The sequence below is a fragment of the Ahaetulla prasina genome, chromosome 2 (assembly GCF_028640845.1).
Source record: "Ahaetulla prasina isolate Xishuangbanna chromosome 2, ASM2864084v1, whole genome shotgun sequence".
Taxonomy (NCBI): Eukaryota; Metazoa; Chordata; class Lepidosauria; order Squamata; family Colubridae; genus Ahaetulla; species Ahaetulla prasina.
Window position 1 is genome coordinate 3,949,002 of NC_080540.1, and position 20,860 is coordinate 3,969,861.

The window sequence follows — 20,860 nt, forward strand, 5'->3', positions numbered from 1 at the left end:
GGTGTCCTTTCTCTACCAGACTCTGTGGTCTCTTCCCAAAATCCCAAAATCTTTAACCAAAAGCTATCTACTATTGACCTCACACCATTCCTAAGAGGTCGGTAAGGGGTGTGCATAAGAGCACCAATATGCCTACCGTTCCTGTCCTTATATTCCCTTTGATTGTATTCAATTCTATATAGCCATTACATTATCTTGATTATATATATGCTTATATATCGTGTAGTTGTTTCATGCTTATGCTTATATATACAGTTGTGACAAATAAAATAAAATAAATAAAATAAAATAAAATAAAGCACAACTTGTGTCTTGCGGTTGTTGTGAAGAAAGGTGTTGTGGAGAAAGGTGGGACACAGGCAGGGAAGCCACAATCAGGAAAATGATTTTCATACATTTGTTTTTTATTTCTTTAATTGAATACATACAGGCCCCGTTCCCAAATTATTCCCTCAGCCTCACATTGAAGGAGGGAAGCAGAAAGGGCAGAGACCCCTCCAGCCAATTCTGATGAACACCCCAGGTGACCCGTCTCTTGTGCCCGCGGAAAGGCTCTGAAGAGAAAGAGAAAAGAAAAATAGTTCCAAAATGGAGGAAAAGCTGAAAGCTGAGTTCGATCTGACCAGCTTATAGTTGATTCAGCCTTTAATCTTTCTGTTTGGTAAAACGAGGACCAGAGTGCTGGAGACAATATGCTGACTTTGTAAACTGCTCAAAGATTGCTATAAAGCTTCGTGGACTGGCATATATAAGAGCCTTGGTGACACAGGTGTTAGAGTGCAGTACTGCAGGCTACTTCTGCTGATCACTCGCTGCCAGCACTTTGGCAGTTCAGGTCTCAGCAGCTCAAGGTTGACTCAGCCTTCCATCCTTCTTTCTGAGGTCTGTAAAATGAGGACTCAGATTGTTGGGGGCAATAGCTCAGGTTAATAAATGACAAATAGAGCGATAGATCAATTGGTCCAGAAGTGGGATTGCATTACTGAAACGCGCTGAAACTTCTGCAGAATCAATCGACTTGATAAAACTTGCCCCTAATAGGCAACTCCACTTTTTGCTCTCGATGTTCTCGCTGCTTACTTGCAGCAACTGGGACTATTGCGGGCAGCACAGGCAGAGGCACGGGACCCCAAAGACTTTCAAAGGTATCCCTGCTTGTTTGATCATTTGTAATCTTAGCACACTGGAGTGATTCTCATTCTGATTCTCTGGAGTATCCCTAATTTGGGACAAGGAAACAAGGGAGGGAGGGAGGGAGGTGGGAGGCAGGGAAGGAACAAAACGAGGGAGGGAGGGAGGGAGAGAGGGAGGGAGGAAGTCAGAACCATCATTCAGTGCCATTGTAACTTTGAATGGTTACTTAATAAATGATTGTAAATCAAGGACTACCTTGGTTGGCCAGTAGACTGGCTAGCTAGGGGAACTTAATATGCATCCACATTTCCCTACCACTGCTTTCCCTTAATAAAACTATTTGCTTCAACACTCTATGAGTGGACAAACATCGGAACAAATATAAAGATATGCATATTTCCAGAATGCTAGAACTATTCTGAGTTCAAGCAACACTTTTCACACAACTGTGTGAGGGCAGAGATGGCCAACATGAGGAAAGGCAAGGAAAGATCACCACAAAATTAGGACAAAGAGCCCATGAGTTGTATTTTCTAATTCGACATCATTATAACCCCGTTCTCCTTATGGTTTTGTTTCTCAGTTATCACATGCAAGACATAATGGGAAGCAGGGTGGAAAGGCAGATTTTGACAATATTAAGCAAAGGAAAAAATGCTGAAACAATAGTAAGGGATTCAGGACTTCTCCATTTCTGACTGCAACTTGCTCTAGTGGATATACTCATCAGAGGAAGTTTCTTGAAATGATCCACTTAAATATTGGCACCCATACATCACTTTCAGGCCAAATGATAACCTTCATCTCCACTGATGTCCATGTTTCCTTTAAAACCTTTTACTTAACAAAAAGAAAGAAGAAAAAGCAGGTTTAAGGATTCAGAATCAAAATCAAGCTGGAAGGGAACTTGGAGCTCTTCTAGTCCAGCCCCCTGCTCAACTAGGAGAACCTATACCAGGGGTCTGCAACCTTAAAAACTCAAACAGCCATTTGCACCCGTTTCCCACAGAAAAGAAAACACCAGGAGCCACAGAACCCTACCTGTGCCTGACTATTTCTTGAACGACCACAAAACTAGCACATGTTGTTGTGTCTGTGCCCCCCAAGCCGGCCCTGCTGCCAGAAAGTGACTTGGAAAGTGAGGGGGAAGGGCTGTCAGGACTTGCCTCAGGAGCGCCGGCTCCCCTGGCTCAGCTCCAGGAGCCAGAAGCAGACCAGGTGGAAGAAATAATGAGGCCTCCATCCCCTGACTCTTCCCCCCCCCCCAGCAGGCCATGCCTGCAGACGCAGCTGACAGCAATCAGGCTTGGTTGAATCTTAGGTTTCCTAGGCAGGAGAGGAGGGAACAACAGAAGCAAGGGTGCGGCAGGCCTAGGAAGTGCTGAGTCATGGAGCCATACCCCACAGGATATAAAAGGCAGCAAGAGCTGGTGTGTCTCTTTGTAATAGGATAATCCACTGATTGACTAGAGCTGAAGTTTGTGACTCACCAGTGTCATGGAAGATAACGAGGGCTCTTGGCAGACACAGTTTTTTTGCCGCCAGAGCTGATAGTGCCAGCTAATTAAGCCATCATTCGGACGGAGGCGGAGGACAGAACACATGTAGTAGAATTAAACCTTCTGTTTTGTTCTGAAACTTTCCTTTTCTTGGATTTATCCATGGTTGGCCTACCGGGGGTTGAAAACCTCAATAAATCATGTGCTGGAAAGTGTCGCACATTAGTGGTTGTGACACATATTTTGAGTGACAAGAAGCCACAGCAGAGGGGTGAAAGAGCCACATGCAGCTCCAGAACTGCAGGTTGCTGACCCGTCTTATACCCTTTCAGATAAGTGACTATCAAACGTCTTCTTATAAACGTCCAGTTATGAAGCACCCACAATGTTTGAAGAAAAGCTGTTCCACTGGTTGTCCTCACTATAAGGAAGATTGTTAATTCCAGGTTGCTTCTTTCCTTGACTAGTTCACAGGCACTGTTTCTTGTTTGCCCTCTGGTGCTTTGGAAAATAAATTGACCCCCTCCTCTTTGTAGAAGCCTCTCAAGTCCTGGAGTACTGCTATCACTCCTAATCCTTCTTTTCTCTAGACTAGTCAAATCCAAATCCTGCAACAATTCTTCACGTTTTAGTCTTCAGGCCTTTAATCATCTTAGCTGATCTTTACACTTTTTCCAAAGACTAAACATCCGACCCATCACGACCCCATGGACAACATTCCTCCAGGCCTTCCTGTCCTCTACCATCCTCTGGAGTCCATTTAAACTCATGCCTACTGCTTCAGTGACTCCATCCAGCCACCTCGTTCTCTGTCGTCCCATTCTTCTTTTGCCCTCAATCTTTCCCAGCATTAGGCTCTTCTCCAGTGAGTCATTCTTTCTCATTAGGTAGCCAAAGTATTTCAGTTTCATCTTCAGGATCTGGCCTTCTAAAGAGCAGTCAGGATTGATCTCCTCTACAACTGACTTGTTTGTTCGCCTTGCAGTCCAAGGGACGCGCAGGAGTCTTCTCCAGCACCAGAGTTCAAAGGCCTCAATTCTTTGGCGCTCAGCCTTTCTTATGGTCCAACCTTCACAGCCATACATTGCAACTGAGAAAACCATAGCTTTGACTATACGCACTTTTGTTGGCAGGGTGATGTCTCTGCTTTTTAGTACGCTGTCTAGATTTGCCATAGCTTTCCTCCCCAGGAGCAAGCGTCTTTTAATTTCTTGGCTGCAGTCCCCATCTGCGCTGATCTTGGAACCCAGGAAAATAAAATCTGTCACTACCTCCATTTCTTCACCATCTATCTGCCAGGAATTGAAAGGGAAGGTTGCCATGATTTTAGTTTTCTTAATGTTGAGTTTCAATGCGGTATGAAAATAAAGTATGCATTGCAGTATGCAATGCAGAATGCAGTACTAGAAGCTAATTGCCCACAGCCAGCAATTCGATCCTGACTGGCTCATTGTTAAGTCAGCGTTTCAACCTTTTGAGGTCAGTAAAACGAGGACTCAGATTGCTGGGGACAATATGCTGGTTTTGTGAACTGCTTAGACAGTGCTGTAAAGCATTGTGGAGTGGTATATAAGTCTAAAGTGGAATTGTTATTGCTATATACTTTCTCCCGAGTGTGGATCCTTTTATGAGAAGTAAGATGACCATTCTGAGCAAAGGTCCTTCCACACTCCATGCATTTAAATGGCTTTTCCCCTGTGTGGATTCTATTATGTATTCTTAGATCAGTATTATGAGCAAAGGTCTTTCCACACTCCGTGCATTGATATGGCTTCTCCCCTGTGTGGATCATCTGATGGTAAATAAGTTTATCTCTCCGAGCAAAGGTCTTTCCACACTCCATGCATTTAAATGGCTTTTCCCCTGTGTGGACCATCTGATGGTAAATAAGTTTATCTCTCCGAGCAAAGGTCTTTCCACACTCCATGCATTTAAATGGCTTCTCCCCTGTGTGGATCATCTGATGGTAAATAAGATGATGTCTTCGAGCAAAGGTCTTTCCACACTCCATGCATTTAAATGGCTTCTCCCCTGTGTGGATCATTTTGTGGTATCGAAGTGCATTGCTATGACTAAAGGTTTTCCCACACTCCATGCATTTATATGGTTCCTCTCCTGTGTGGATCATTTTGTGGTATCGAAGTCCATTGCTATGACTAAAGGTTTTCCCACACTCCATGCATTTATATGGTTTCTCTCCTGTGTGGATCATTTTGTGGTATCGAAGTCCATTGCTATGAGTAAAGGTTTTCCCACACTCCATGCATTTATATGGTTTCTCTCCTGTGTGGATCATTTTGTGGTATCGAAGTCCATTGCTACGAGTAAAGATTTTCCCACACTCCATGCATTTATATGGTTCCAAACATTTGTAAGGGTCCTTTTTTGTGTGACTCACTTTTTGAGATTCAAGTAAGTTATTTTCAAGAGAATGAATGAATGTCCCATTGTAATTTTGTCCGTTGTGTCTTATAGCATCTTCTCCTTTGTTTTGGGTTAAATAGTGCTCGTTTACATGTAATTTATCTTTGATTAGCTTCACACTTTTCCCAATATATTTTTTCCTTATTTTCTCTTCTTGGGCAAGAAAGTCTTGCATTGGAGCATCAGTAGGTGGTGATCTTTTCTGATTCCTATTATTTGATTTTTTTCTCTTATGGCTTTCTAATTCCATTTGAATTCCAAATTTCTCTGTTCCATCTTTACGGTTGATTACTTGGAACAGTTCACAGGAATCTTGATTCTCCTGTCCATTATTACCTTCGAAGGAAAAGAGAAATGAAAATGATAACAAAGTTAGAGAAAAAGATCAAATTGTGAAAAGTTAACACATTTTCTTCTGAATTTTTCCAAAATTCCATTATGTTGTATTTTGCATGCCTACAGTGGTGTGATATAGACATGATGATTTCTATATTCATAATTCATGAAAGCTTTGAAAATATCTAGAAAATATCTGTCAGCCCTGGAAGCCAACTTTTTCTTTGGAGCTTCAGGGCTGCCACATTTAGTGCCTGGGAAAACGGTAGGGGGAATTCTCCATCAGTGGAGAATTAGCCATAACAACAATCCTTTCTCTGGGAGTTAAGGACACTCGGCCTATACCTAGATGGGATTGACTGGGGGTTGTCTCCAGTTGGGATGGTGAAATTATTGGACCATGTGATGGACTTGTGGGTGGAGGGGATGGATCTTTGATTTTCTTTTGGGTGGGGACAAACCCAGAACTTTCAGATCCGGGTTTCCCCCAGATGTGCCTATATCACATCTTTAATAAAATGGAAATTTGATGAATTGCCAGCCTCGGAGACTTCCTTCATTGGGGGCATTACTTGGAATGCTGACATTAACCCAAATCTCCTTTAAAAACAGTAATCACCTCCCCAAACGCCGGGGTGCTGCCTGGAGTCCAGAGCCCTGAGTACTGACCTGTCACTCAGGAGGCATGAAGCCTCAGGGAAGATGAAGGAGATGGGTTCTGGCTCAGCCTACATTTCCCTTCCCAGATCTGGGGCCCACAAGCATCCAGAGTGGGATGACAGTGTCTTTCCACATGGCCCAGGATGAAGCACAACCCTGCCTCCCCCAGCAGGCCCAATCCACTGGAGTGGCAGCTACTGCTGGAGCCAGGCTGCCACAGGAACCGGAGCTGAGGGTCTTCATGCTGCCACCAGCCGAATTGATTCCCTCTGGCGGGGCTTTCTTCCACGGCCAGGGTGGGTGCAGTGCCAGTTGGATGCAGGCACCGCAGCTGGCCCCGGTTCCGCTACCGTCTCCGCTGACCACACCCCCTGCAACTCTGCCACCAGCTCCGTCAGCCGCACCTCCTGTGGCACCGCTGAGGTTCAGGGCGACTTTTGACGGAATTCCAGGGAAGTGGGCATACTTCCTCAATCGGATCTTGGTGTCAAGCCTGAATTTGGTTAGATTGTGGGTTTGGTTATATCCTGGGTTATTCATATGAATTCAGTTTGACACACTTAGGAGCTGAAACGGAGATCTGAGATGGATGGAGTTTTAGCCAAAACAGCATAGCTGGCCGATCAGTCATATGCGTTCCAATGGCTGGCTGGCCAGAGAAAGGAGGAGCAAAGTCACACACCAACCAGTTCTCATCCCGGTTGGACAATGTGACGTGTTGTTTTGAAAACTTGAGAAAATCCTATTTATAGTGACGGTGAAACCCGGGAACTTTCTGTACTGGCTTTCTACTAGTTAGTGCCAAGATGATATTTCTAAATAAATTTGTTCTTTGAGGAACTGGAATGCCTTGGAGTTCATTTATTGATGGATGAATTACTTGGAACCTGACATTAAGCCAGTACTCCCTAAACTTTGCTCCAACCAGAATCACATTCCAGGATCCTGAGCTCTGGCTGCTCCTTGGACACCCCAGGGAGTCAGAAGACTCAGGGAAAATGAAGAGATGGAGAAAAAGAAGGGAGCGAAGAGAAAACTGGGCGGGGGGAGGCCTGAACGAGCGGCCGGCCACCAAAAGAGCCTGGGGGCTGGTCGAAGCAGCAATGGAGAACTCTCAGCCAGGAAGCACTGTACCATGATACCACTAGATGAGATTGCTAGGGCCTTAGAAGGGTAAGGAAAATTCTCAGGGACGACTCTCACCCTGGTCCTCCCTTCTTTACCCTCCTACCATCAGGAAGGAGCTATAGAAGCAAGCCAGCCGCACAAACACGCTGAAGAACATTTTTTATCTGTGAGCCGTCAGACTCCTGAATGAGAAATAACATCATAACTACATAGTAATGGACTGCAGGGCCGGCACAACATGTTCACACTGGTGCAATAGGACTGGGTGCTTTGTTAATATGATTAGGGATGGTTAGGGATTTTCTGTCTTCACTGTGAGTTGTATTGTATTGGGGGGCTGCACTAAAGGAGCTCAACCAAGTTCATTGTACATATGCTGTGCACCGACAATAAAGATTTGAAATTGAAATGTTTTCTGCAAATGCAAAGGAACCAATGACTCTCTACATCATCGCAGAGTAAGTTGGCAGGATGGGGTGGGGTAATAGGTAGGGCAAATACTGCAGCCCTTCTGCTGTGATCAGTAAAGTGTGGACAGCTATAGTGCTTCACCATTTGTAATTTCGGGACTGGGTCTAAAGCAGTAGAGAGGGTGGGAAATCATAACTTCGAATGGTTGCTAAGTGAACTATGGTAACTTGGCCATAACCTATACCCTAGGACTGTGATGGAGAACCTATGGCATGTATGCCACAGGTGGCATGTGGAGCCATCTCTGCGTCAGCTCCTACGCACGTTCGACACCCAAGATTCAACATCACTGCTCTAGGATGCTGCGAATCACATTTCATGAGGCCTTCGTTCTTGAATTGGATTCAGAGAATGCTCTTCTATGGCCTCAGAGAGAAAGTTCTGTTCTCACATAATTTTGGGAGGTTTCAGAGGACAAATGACAACACATTCCTCGCCCATGACCTCCAGAGGACAAATAAAAGCACACCCCATTCTTCTCAGCCTCCACAGATAAGTTCAAATAGAAATGGAAAAATACACATAAGAAATGGCACAGAAAGCATGTAACCAAAGAGACATTGACATTGAGAAGGCCAGATCCTTTCCTTCTCCCTCTCTAATTGAGGACTAGAAAACTCTTACCCAGAGAGACCACGTTCCTATGGTTTTCAAGCATGACTTCCGAATGCAGCGCTTTTTGGTCAGGATCCAGCTGAGACCATTCCTCCTCTGAGAAATACACAGCCACCTCTTCAAAGGACACAAGGCCCTTCTGAATACGGAAAAAAGAACAGAACAGGGGGATTTGCAAGATCTGTTCATCTTCATCAATGATTTAGACAAGAGGACAGAAGGGGGAATTCATCAAATTTGCAGACGAGACCAATTGACAGCAATACCAACACTCCAGAAGATAAGCTCAAGATATAGAAGGATCCACAGATTGGGATCCATCTAACAAAATGAAAAACAAGGTTGAGAAATGTACGGTTCTAAATTTAGGAAAGAAAAACCAAATGCCTGGACATAGAATAGATCATTTTAATGCATTCTATGATTGGGTTGGATTTTTTTGGCAACTATAGCATACTGCTTACCCATGTTTAACTGATTCTGCACTAAGACTCTAAGATCCCTGTTGCACTTACTACTTTTGAGCCAGGTATCACCTATTCCCGTGATGGCAAACCTATGGCATTCGTGCCACAGGTAGAACGCAGAGCCCTCTCTGTAGGCATGCCAGTTGTCGCCCCAGCCCAGCTCTACCATGCATGCACATGTGCCTCCCACCAGCCAGCTGGTTTTCGGGTCTCTGTCGTGCATGCACAGGGGGCGGGGCACATGCAGCCGACACGTGCCTCCTGCATCAACCTGAAAACAGAAACAGGGCACAGGGGTGCCATGCAAGGCCACCCACCCACCCCCATTTTTGGCCTGGAAAGCAGAGGTGGTATTCAACCAGTTCGCATCAGTTTGGGTGCACTGGTAGCGGCAATTTGGCCTGGGGTCATCAAACATAATTAGAACTGCAGAAAAAATAATTGCTACCAACCTGCCTTCCATTGAGGACCTGTATACTGCACGAATCAAGAAGAGGGCCATGAAAATATTTGCAGATCACTCGCATCCTGGACATAAACTGTTTCAACTCCTACCTTCAAAACGACGCTATAGAGCACTGCACACCAGAACAACTAGACACAAGAACAGTTTTTTCCCGAAGGCCATCACTCTGCTAAACTAATAATTCCTTCAACACTGTCAGACTATTTACTGAATCTGCACTACTATTAATCGTTTCATAGTTCCCATCACCAATCTCTTTCCACTTATGACTGTATGACTGTAACTTTGTTGCTGGAAATCCTTATGATTTATATTGATATATTGACCATCAATTGTGTTGTAAATGTTGTACTTTGATGAACGTATCTTTTCTTTTATGTACACTGAGAGCATATGCACCAAGACAAATTCCTTGTGCGCCCAATCACACTTGGCCAATAAAATTCTATTCTATTCTATTCTATTCTAACTGGTAGCAACTTTTGGCTGGCCACGCCCCCTCCCAGTCGCCATTCACTCTCCCAGTCAGCACTTGCTCACTCCTTCCGGCTGCTCAACGCTCAACCCACCCTATATATGTTGCCTTTGCTACACGGCCCAGCTAATCGCCTTGCCAGTCACCTTGCCAAAGCCTGCTCAGCTCAGCTCAGCTAAGGTAAGCAATGCATGCCTCCCGCTTGCTCTTCGCCTTGGGTTGGGGCCCCAGGGATACGCCATTCCCTGAGGCCTTGGAACCGCCGCCCACCTTGGCCGGGTCAGGGAACATGTGCCTCCCCAGCTCCAGCCTTGGCTTGGAGCCGCCACCCACCTCAACCAGGTCAGGGAATGCGCCATTCCCCCAATCTGGCCTTCCCCTGGGGGTCCGCCCTCTTGCTGCCAGCTCTCCCTTAAGAGTGCAACACAACACCTCATTTCCCCTCCTTCAGAAACCCCGGCCCTTATCTCCCCTCTTTTGTAGCCCAAGGTACTGTAATTACATGCTCTATGTCAGTGGTCACCAACCAGTGGTCCGCGACAAAATTTTCGTGGTCCGCAGAGAAATTGTTCCATTTCTCTCAAGGAGCCCAGCCAAGGTTTCCTGCGGCGCTCACGCTTCAGCGCTTTGACTCCCAGAGACAGGATGGGGTCCTTCAGGCAGTTAGCTTGGCCGCCTGTTAGCAGAGAGAAGCAGTCAGAATCAATCCTGGCCTTGCTGTCCGTTGCAGACGATAAATCGGCCCCCTGCAAACTCTTGTCTCTCGAGGAATGCTGGCTGAAGTGGCACGGGAAACTCTGGCCGGGCTCCTTGAGAGACGAGAGTTTGCAGGGGGCCGATCTAGCGTCTGCAAAGGACAGCAAAAACAGGGTTGATTCCGGCTGCTTCTCTCTGCTGTGGTGCTTCCTGGATGCGGTTTACCGCTCTGAGCCCTAAGCACTCCAAGCCTCAAGCGCCCCCTCATCAGTCCCCTTCACCCAGCAGGTCGAGCCCAGCGCCGGTTTTTGTATGCCAAGCCAGGCCCTTCGTCTACTTCAAGCCATCCCCCATCAGGGGGACCCCACAAAGCCCTCGCCACTCCTTCCATGCTTCTGCCCCCAGCCAGCCTTTTGGATGAGGTGGAAATACTGGATCTTCAGAGGTTGGGCAGCTACGGCCGGAGAAAAGGAAGAAGAGCAGCAGCAGTTCCAGGAGGAGCAAGAAACCTCCTCCTCCTGGAGATATCTTTGAGGTATCTTTGCCCAAATTTTCCACACAAAGCCGATTGTTCTTTCCTCTTCTTTCCCTGTGGCTCTTTCTGTGAAAAAAAGACCCCTTCCTTGTTTTGCACCCAACTGGCGCTTTCCAAAGATGGCTTTTCCTGTGTTAGCTGCCCAAATCCTCTTTGACTGTGATTTTTTAAAATTATAATTATTTACATCAACTGTCCCTTTCTGGACATCTCCGTTTTTCTCATTGATTTTTTTTCCTCCCAACCATTACTTTCCCAAGTCCTCCATTTGCTTCTAACCTACTTTTTTTTTTGCCTGTGAGATTTAAAAACAAAGATGTAGAAACACCAGGCTTTAAAGACTTCCTTTGTATTGGATTGGTGGATAAATCCTAGGCGTGAATATGCCGATACATTTAAAATGGGAATGAGTAGAAATTCTTAAAAGAAATTTAGCATGAAGCAGGGGAACTGAGATTTGTTAGCTTTGCTTTCTTTGCTGCATTGCCTTGATTACGTTGTGCAAAAATAATAATGGTGCACCGGTTAAGATTCTAAGTTGATGCTGATTAAATCTAAAATAGGACAGTAATTAACAGTGTACTGTAACGTAGAGAAGAAAAGATAAAATGGAAAAAAGCTGCTTGGGCTTCCTCCACCACCACTTTCAGTAATAACATCATTATCTTGTTCTGGCCAGCAAGGGCTGAGCTCCTTTTTGCATGTTACACCATCTGCAAAGTTGCACATTGCACGTGCCACCCCCTATGGTGGAGATTTCCAGCCCTACCATGGCCCAGTCCCATATTCCAGAACTGCAGTAGTCACAGGACTGGCCCTTTGGTCATCCTAGAGCAGCTCCTCCATCCGGGTGCAGCACCCTGCCGGGGAGCAGGCAACTCCACGGCAGGCCAGTGCACCCAGGTGGAGGAGGTGGTCTGGGATGACCAAAGGGCCAGTCCTGTGACTACCACAGCTCTGGAATATGGGACCGACTTTCCCACCAACGTCAGGAAGCCACCATCAGTCTGCCTGTCTTTGTTTTGCTTCACTCAGATTGACCAAGTTTCTTGAGAGGAGGAACACAAAAGAGGTTCCCAGGCTGTGTGCCTGGACCAGGCACTTCCTCTCGGGCCTCCCGCCCGGAGGCCTCGCAAAGCAGACAGGTAGGCCCGAAAGGTGGCTGAAGCTCAACCTCCCCCCACAGTGGTCCATGGGATTTAAAATTATGACTTCGGTGGTCCCTGAGGTCCAAAAGGTTGGAGACCCCTGCTCTATGTGGCCATTCTCTTTGGATTTTAAAATTCTGCTTTATTTTTTAATATGATTTGCTTATTTTTTGAACTAATAAGTTATAAACAAGGCTTTTTAAAAATAGTAATGTGGCAATGTGAGTATTTAGTTATTTTTCATTAGCCTTATAATCCAGGCCAAACAAGGGGGAGGAAATAGAAGGAGAGAGCACTCAGCTCGCCAGCTTCACTTCCTGAAAAGACAATACAAATTTAATAACTTTTCTCTTTCTTACTTGATTTGGAGATTCAACCGCTGTTTGATTTCTGTCAGAAAAACCAGAAAACTTCATTCTTTTTTCCTCTGTAAAGAATAAATAATTTCAAAATGCATAATTAGTAAAATAGGAGGATGTATTCAATAGAAGAGAAGAAAGAGTGAAGATGGGTAATCAGAGGATCTTCAATTACCTCCTGAGGTGTCTTGACTTTGATCTTCCCAAGGGATCCTCCTGAAAAATAGATCCTGAGGGGGATTTGATGGGCTCTTCTTTCCCTCAGGATCTCTGATCTCCACAGTGCAGCCCTTCCAATAGGAGGAAGGAAAAAAAAGTAGAATTAATGTACATCACATGATATAAATTGGATTCTTATATTTGGAACATGACATCAAAGCCCCCAATATACAGCCGTGTGGTTGAATGAGAAAACAATGGAACAATATTCTACAAGAATTGATGGGACATTGCCACATAGTATGAATGTCAGAGAAGTTTGGGAAGGAGAGGTGAAGTATTCAAACACATTCTTTATTCCCTTTTGAGCTCCCTAAAGTGTCTCACCTGCAAGTCAACCTGCTCCTTCTGCTCCTCCGTTTGGCTCAGGAGGAAGCCTTCAGCCAGGGCCACCGCCTGGGAGCTGGTCTCTGCTCCACATTCCCTCACCCAGCCCTCCATCTCTGGGGGCAGAAGGAACAGGAGCTGCTCCAGAACCACCAGGTCCAGCATCTGGGCTTTGGTGTGCTTTTCTGGTCTCAGCCATTGCCTACAAAAGCCATGGAGTCGGCTGCAAAGTCCTCGGGGACCCTCAGCCTCCCAGTATTGGATGAAGTTCCAGGGCTGAACTTCTGAAGGGAGGATGGTTTCCTCCTGCAGGATCTTCTGCCCAGTCCTTGTCCACAGCTTCCCAGGCTGAGCAGCTGAAGAGCCTTTTCCGGCTCCCTCCTTTCCCAAAGGTTGTGTCTCCATCCTTTCTCTCTCCTGCACAGCAACTCCAAATGGCTCCAAGGACTCTTCTGGGTCTCCAGATGCCTTTTCCTTCACAGGACCATTTCTGGCGCCTCAGGACTCTGATCCCTCCAAGTTATTTCGCTCTTTTGTTTCCCCCAAGAGAAAATTTTGGCTTGCAGATTTCAAATAGCTTCAAGTTTCTGTATCTGAGAGGGAAGAAAAAATAATTAGAAAGAATTAGAAAGTGGAATTAAGCCTCTGAACAACTTTCACCCAACCTGCCTGGAGCCCCAAGCGGCTCATCCCAGCGCAGGGCCGGGAAGGAGGCAGCTGGAGAGGCCGCCCCGCTTCTCTCCCCCTCCGGAGACAGGGAGCCTGGTGCGAATTCTGCCTCCTCCTCGCCCGGCTTCTCTCCTCTCCTGCTGGGCCTCCGCAAGGCCGACCCTCCCCTCCCCCCACTCGGGCTCTTCCCCGAACACGAGGCGGGAAGGGATCCCCGGATCCCCGCCGCCTTTCCTGTATCCCGGCTTTTTCCGCTTCCCCCTGCATGGAGAGGGCGGCTGGGGAACATGGGACCCGGGGTTGAAGCCACAGGAGGGCCGGGAGCGGATCTCTCCCTCCTCCGCCTCCCTTTGCCCGGGAAGAGCCCCCAACTCACCCGGGGCACGTCTGGATCTCCCCCCGCCAGACTCTCCCGCAGCCTCTCCGCCACCTGCGGAGCTCCAAGGGTTAAGGAGAGCGAGTGCGGCCTCCTAGAGGGGCAAGCAGCTTCCTTCGCAGCCTCCTCTGGAAAGGCAACAGTGACGCACGACCTCCAGTGGGCCAATGGGGAAGCACCGGGAGTTCACTGGTCGTAGCAGAGAACGCCCCACCCCCACCCCGGCAGATTTGGCACAGTGCCAGGATTGTAGAAAGGGCGGGAAGGAGGAGCACGTCTGAGGGGAAGGGAGAGGGGAGGGACGATGGGCGTGGGAGTAGGAGGAAAGGCCCCTCTCAATGTCTCCCTGTCAAGGTTTCTAGAGGTGCCACTTTCTCCATCTTCTCCTTCCTGTCGAGGAAGTAGGAACTGTTTGTGGAAATGGAGAAAAATCTCTCTGGAGGATTTGAACTCGACTCCCTCAAGATCAGCTGCCCTGAAGGCTGGGTAGAGATTGGAGGAGGCCTCAAAATCTCGTCAGAAACAACTGGGCAGTCAGAAGAGAAGGACCAGGAGAATCTCTGGGAAACACAGCTTGTGTCTGGCAGTTGTTGTGAACTCCCGGCCTGAGGGGAGGAAGATGGGACACAGGCAGCAAAGCCACAATCAGGAAAATGATGTTCCACCTTTGTTTTTTATTTCTTTAATTCAATATATACAGGTCCCCTTTTCAAATTATTCGCTTTGCCTCACAGCGAAGGGGGGAGCAGAAAGGGCAGAGACCCCTCCAGCCTCTTCTGATGAACACCCCGGGTGACCCATCACTTGTGCCAACAGAAACAGTGAAGGGGGGGAAAAAAGAAAGAAAACCAGTTCCAAAATGGAGGAAAAGCTGAAACCGATGTATATTCCAGAAATTTTACCTCAAAAAGAGGCTCTTAATTGAGAAATGAAGAGGGGAAATGGCATTTCATCTCTGACTGGAGAAAATGCGAAATTACAAAACTAAGAAAGGAAGATCGTGGAAAAGGCATATAAATCTAAACTATGATGAAGGAAAAAACCATTTTTACATAGGGATTGAGTAGGAAATTCACCTCAACAAATGCGAATAGTAAGCTTAAGCGCTTTGGAGAATTTAAGGCAAGGATATATCATTAGACCATAAATAAAAAAAAGAGAAAATGAAATTGCTTGACATAGTGTAAGCCGCCCTGAGTCTTCGGAGAAGGGTGGGATATAAACGCAAAAAAAAAAAAAAGATTCGACCACATTTGGAGTCGACAATGACACACAAAGAGGTAGCTATAGTGAACAAAAAGAATTTTAAATGATGGGAAAGTGGTTAAAAATCCATTTTAAAAGAATGGAGGTAACCTTTGATTTTTCTTTATTTCTCTTTGTCTCCAGTTTCACATAGAATGTTTAATAAGCAATATTTGAAAAAACAGCTTCAACCCAGCAAGAGCCAAAATATGCCACCCCCGGGCCATCCAAACAGTTTAGTGTGTTAGCAATTTTTAATGCAACGAAGAAAAGAGAATTGAGGCACCGAATAGACACGCAGGTTGTCAGTGTCAGCCCTGGAAATCATACTAGACTTTAGGGTTCCAGACGCTGCCACATTTTTCCCGAGGGGAAGAAGGGGGTTTGAGGGGTATGGTAACATTCTTCAAGCGGTCAAGGTCGGATGGTGTTCACATCTGCAGGAAGAGTGGCGAGAAGATATTCGAATGAACTGGGAGAACATGGGACCATGTGACCAGCAAAGGGGTCAGGGGGGTGGGACTCTTGGGGTTTGTATAACTGGGAAAAGAATCCGGAAGTTCAGTTTTGGAATTTCACTCATCGTGTGCCAGTTTCCTCATGCTAGTAAAGAACTCTGAAAGACAATGGCTTCTGAGTTTTTTTAATGCAGAAGAGGTTTTTCTGGAACCTTGACATTATTCCAAAACTCATAACTTTCTTTTGCTTAACGGTACCCTCTCCTCCGCCCAGAGGGGGCCCGTTAGGGGGGTGCTGGGCCCCAGCCTCCGCAACCTCCACAGCGGTGCAAAGACCCAGCGAAGATGGAAGTGCAGCAAGCTGAAAGCGTGGAAGTAGCACAGAAGTTGGAATCTGAGGACTTAGTTGAAATCACCTACTTCCCATCAGAAGATATGACTCAAAAACCCGAAGTGGTAGAGCCTGCTTGTCAGCTTGGTGCACGGCCCAAAGACTCCGATTCAAGGGTAAGCTGTCATTCGGGAGAAAACATTTCCCCGGGGCGGAATGGAGAGCCCCCTCCCTCTTCTCAACCTCGATGGAGGATAGTAAAACCCGGAGAATCGGGAGAGTCACTGGACCTGAGAAACCCCCTGGACTCCTACAACCCGTAGCCGAACCCACCAGACCCTTGGAAGAGATTGCCATGGATTTTATTGTTGAACTCCTTGGCTTGGCCTTGGCTTGCCGCCAGAGTACGCAGGACGTCACGTACGCATGTACATCATACCGCACTCGGGGCCACCAAAAGGTCCATGTCACCAGGTGGAGGGTCTTGAAGAACCCAAAATGTCCTGCTGCAGGGTTGTCATGGCACTGGGTCATGACGAGGGCTCGGAGTGGTCCTGTGGGCACATATAATCGCCCCCGAAACTTGAGTAAATCTTCCTCCAAGGTCCAAGGAGATGCGGGGCCCAACTCCGCTCTCCTTTGCTGCGACCAGGCATCCTGGCACTGCGCCTCTCGCACCTGGGCCCGCAAGTCCACTGGTTCCCGTGCTGCAGCCAAGGCTTCTGCCAGCAGCACCGTCCATGGAGGAAGGGGCTCCTTGGCGCAGAGGTACTCCGGCTTGTGGGACAGGGCGTCCGCCCTCCGGTTGTGACAGCTGGGAATATAGGTCACACGGAAGTTGAACCGGGCAAAAAACAACAACCACCAGATCTGCCGCTGGTTCAACTTCCGAGCTGTGGTGAGGTGCTCAAGGTTCCGATGGTCCACCTGATGTCAGGCCCCCTCCAGATGGTGTCGCCAAGCCTCGAATGCAGCCGTGATAGCCAGCAACTCCTTTTCCCAGATGGTGTAGTTGCGCTCGGAAGGATTGAGTTTCCGGGAATAGTAAGCACAGGGAAAAAGTGTGCTGTCATTCGCCAGAGCCTGTAGCAGCACTGTTCCGAGAGTCACATTGGATGTGTCCGTCTCCATCATGAAAGGCCGGAGCGGGTCGGGATGCCTCAGGATGGGTTCTGTGACGAAGGCTTTCTTGAGGGCTGTGAATGCTTCTTGCTGCGGGCGACCCCACCGGAATGCGACCTTCTTCCTGAGAAGCTGGGTAAGTGGAGCCATCAGTGTGGCGAAGCCTGAGATGAAGGTCCGGTAGTAGTTGGCAAAGCCCAGCAGGTGCTGAACATCCTTCACCCGACGAGGGGCTTCCCAGCTACACAAAGCCTCTACTTTGCATGGGTCTATGGCTATGCCCTCGGGCAAGATGATATGCCCGAGGAATTCTACGGAAGTCCGGAAGAAGAGGCATTTCTCCAGCTTCGCATTGAGTTGTTGCTCTTGCAAGCGTTGCAGAACCAGACCGATGTGCCAAAGGTGGCTTTCCCTGGACCGGGAGTAAATCAGGATGTCGCCCAGGTAGATCCCCATGAACCTATCCAACATGTCTCGGAACACATCGTTCACGAAGTGCTGGAAGACGGCAGGGGCATTGGTCAACCCGAACGGCATGACGGTGTATTCATAGTGTCCGTATCGGGTGCCGAATGCCGTCTTCCATTCGTCTCCCTCTCGCATCCGCACCAGGTTGTAGGCCCCCCAGAGATCGAGCTTGGTGAAAATCGTGACCTCCCGCAACCTCTCCAGCAGCTCTGGGATGAGCAGCAGGGGGTAGTGATTCCGCACCGTGATGGCGTTTAGCTGGCGGTAATAGCAGCACAGGCGCAAGTCCCCTGTCGTCTTCTTCATGAAGGGGACTGGGGCCGACAGAGGGGACTTTGAAGGCCAGATGAACCCTCGGGCCAGATTTTTGTCCAGGAAGTCCCTGAGGGCAGCCAATTTGGGCTCCTACATGGAATACAGGCTTCCCACAGGCAGTGTTGCGTTAAGCAGAAGGGCCACGGGGCAATCGTAGGGCTGCTGCGGGGGTAATTGGTCCGCCTCCTTCTTGCTGAACATGTCGGCGAAGTCGGTCAGCTCAGGAGGCAAGGAGATGGCAGGGATGGGGACGTTTTGGCTGGCACAGGTGTGGCGGATGTGGTCAACGCACTGCAGACTCGGGAAAGAGATGGCATTCCGTGACCAGGCCACCTGAGGATCGTGGGTCCGAAGCCAGGCTAACCCAAGGACCAAGGGAAAATGAAGGTCCGCCGTGACATAAAATTGGATCGTCTCCTCATCGTCCCCAATAGCCAGGCACAAAGGCTGGGTGGCGAATTTAATGGGGCCAGACACCAGTTCTCTTTTTTTTTTTTTTTTTTTTTTTTTTTCCCAAAAAGTTTTTATTGGTCAAAAAAAGTTTATACAAATACATATCAGGTATGGTAAATTTTCATTTTTCTCATCCAAGATAAGAATTTTACTCAAATTTTTTAACACATACAACAGCCATATGGCAAGCAGGTGACACGAAGTAGCTAAGTTTACAAATCTTACATACGCAATAAAGAAGGGTCAAGAATAAACAGAATATCATACAAAAGAGAATAAGGAAAACCAACACAATACTAAATATCTTTATCACTTCCTAGTTTTGGATCTCAGAACTCTGGGTTCAGCCTGACCCAACTCCAGGGCCGCAACAGCGGCAGCCGCCACCGCCCCATGGTCTATAACCTCCCCTTCTTCAATTCCTGGGTCATCTGATTCCAGGAGGGCTTTGTGTTCCTCCACGTAGGCCGTAGCCTCCGCAATTGTACTAATTTTTTCGTAATGCCCTCCCGAAAATCATCAATCCCTCTGGCATCAGCCATCTGAAGCCTACTCCCTTCTGGTACAATTTGCTTGACAAAAAATAATATTTCTTTCTCATTTCACGTACCTGTCTGGGAATCTGCCTCAGAATGGCTATCTCCCTGCCCCTGTAAGTCAGTGCCCCACTCCTACATTTTCTAAGAATTTCATCTCGCCTCTTCTCACAAATTTGACATGAACCTCTCTGGGAACTGCATATGCGTACATATTGTGAATTAACTCTATAAACTCGATCCAGATCCCAATTCATGAAATCAACACCTCTCCCAAGAAATTCTCCCAACAATTTAGTCAGAACATCTCTCAAATCTTCTTGGTCCACTTCTTCCAAATTTTGAAACCTAAGGAAATAAGACATTTTATCCATCTGTAGTCCAAGCACAGCATTGCCTGTCGTCTCCTCTTTCTGCACTGCCCGCATCTCACCCTCCAGACCTTCCACTTTCTGCTTGTTTTCTGCTGAGACTTGTTGAGTATCCTTTAAATCCTTTTGGATAGTCACAATTTCTGCTCTTATTTCCGTTTGGCCTCTTTGCAAATCATCCAGTTTCTTATCCATATTGGATAACTTTTCCAGAATTCTCTCCATCTCTCCAGCAGTTGGTCTCTGACCTTTGCCATTTAAAAAAATTCAAAATCCTCAGGCAAGCACAGTATCCTTGTAATTTCCTCCGGATCCACCAGGGGGCACTCACAGGAGCAACGAGTCCAGAATACAGTTAGTCAACCAGGAAGCCGAAGGGAAGTGATGTCATCAAGATTCTCATAGTGAAGGCGGAAGCTGGACGCCACCACTGTTCCCCAGAGGAGGGGCCTCAAACCTCCCTCCTAAATTTCTCCATCACCTCTTCTCCAGAGCTCCACAAAACCGGTAATCTTCTTATTTTAAGTTCTCCTCTCTCCAGAATGACTCGTGCTCCTTCCAGCCGCGGGAAAAACCCCGCACTGGAGCACTCCACTCGCGTTACCGATATCCCTTCCTTCTCCATTCCTCAATTCTTCTCCGTTCCTGTTCACCACCAGGCTGCTGCAGTTATAAATCCAAAGCCCGGTGTCACGGGCTGGCAAGCGGCGCGGCGACCAAAGTAATGGCCGTGGCCCGTGGCCTCCAAACCCCGCCGAGCCTAGGACGCGCCAGCATCGGTCCCCCCAGTCCTGTATGTCGGCTGGGAGACCCCTGGCGAGCCGTCCGTGCGGCAGGTGTCCTTTTCGGAACACCTGGCCCCTAGGGGCCTCGGCGGCGGCCAGATTCGGGCGCTGGGGGCAGGAGAAGCCTCCAGACGACCGTTGCCTCTGGACACCGGAAGTCGTCTCTCCCAGACACCAGTTCTCGTCCATCAATTGTTTCTACCCGCATCGGAGGGTCCACCGGAACCACGGGGACCGCAAACTGGGTCACAAAGGCCTGGTCCATAAAGTTTGTTGTGGCCCCTGAGTCCACTAACGCATGTGCCTGGAGCCCGTCCGACTGGTTCCCCAACCATACCCGTGTGTCCAGAATCAGATGCCGAGGGGGCCCAGAGTCTACTTCCGCAACGTCCAGTGGGGGCTTAGTACATGTCCGACCTAGGATTTCCTCGAGGTTGGGCCTGCTCCGTTTCCCGATTGGTCACGCTGTGATTCGGGGATCGGCGTACGTGCCCCACTTCGCTTTCTGGGGCAAGAAGCGGCAAAGTGGCCAGGCTCCCCGTAGTACATGCACAATCCCCCTTGGCGCCTCCTGTTCCGCTCCTAGGCCGTCAGGCGAGGTCTGGCTGCTCCCAACTCCATGGGCTCCTCCGCTGAGGTTATAAAACGTGGGGCGACCCGGGGTGCTGGTGGCGCAGGAAGCGGGGGTGCAGATGTCAACAGCGGGTCCCGGCGGGTGCGACAGGACGGTCGCCGTTGCAGACGGGCGTCGAGGTGAAGACAAAGGGGCACA

At 48.0% G+C, this 20,860-nt stretch overlaps 1 protein-coding gene across 1 annotated transcript; it reads right to left on the reverse strand.

The window, feature by feature from the left end:
• Positions 1–356: 356 nt before the first annotated feature.
• On the reverse strand, positions 357–14,157 carry LOC131192725 (zinc finger protein 436-like). The gene is made up of 6 exons (XM_058172160.1): positions 14,005–14,157; positions 12,960–13,552; positions 12,589–12,703; positions 12,414–12,481; positions 8,277–8,406; positions 357–5,393 (listed from the first exon to the last, which is right to left on the reverse strand). The coding sequence occupies exons 2-6, from the start codon at positions 13,362–13,364 to the stop codon at positions 4,114–4,116; spliced, it is 1,998 nt and encodes a 665-aa protein (XP_058028143.1). The 5' UTR covers positions 13,365–13,552; positions 14,005–14,157; the 3' UTR covers positions 357–4,113.
• Between the last annotated feature and the right edge of the window lie 6,703 nt (positions 14,158–20,860).

What these genes read in the sequence shown, in the direction of transcription:
- LOC131192725 (XM_058172160.1), bottom strand. Translation starts at nt 13,364, where the DNA reads ATGGAGACACAACCTTTGGGAAAGGAGGGAGCCGGAAAAGGCTCTTCA. An exon ending in AAGTCAAGACACCTCAGGAG is followed by an intron (nt 12,482 to 12,588) that starts GTAATTGAAGAT and finishes TATTCTTTACAG; the next exon opens with AGGAAAAAAGAATGAAGTTT. An exon ending in TAGGAACGTGGTCTCTCTGG is followed by an intron (nt 5,394 to 8,276) that starts GTAAGAGTTTTC and finishes TTTCCTTCGAAG; the next exon opens with GTAATAATGGACAGGAGAAT.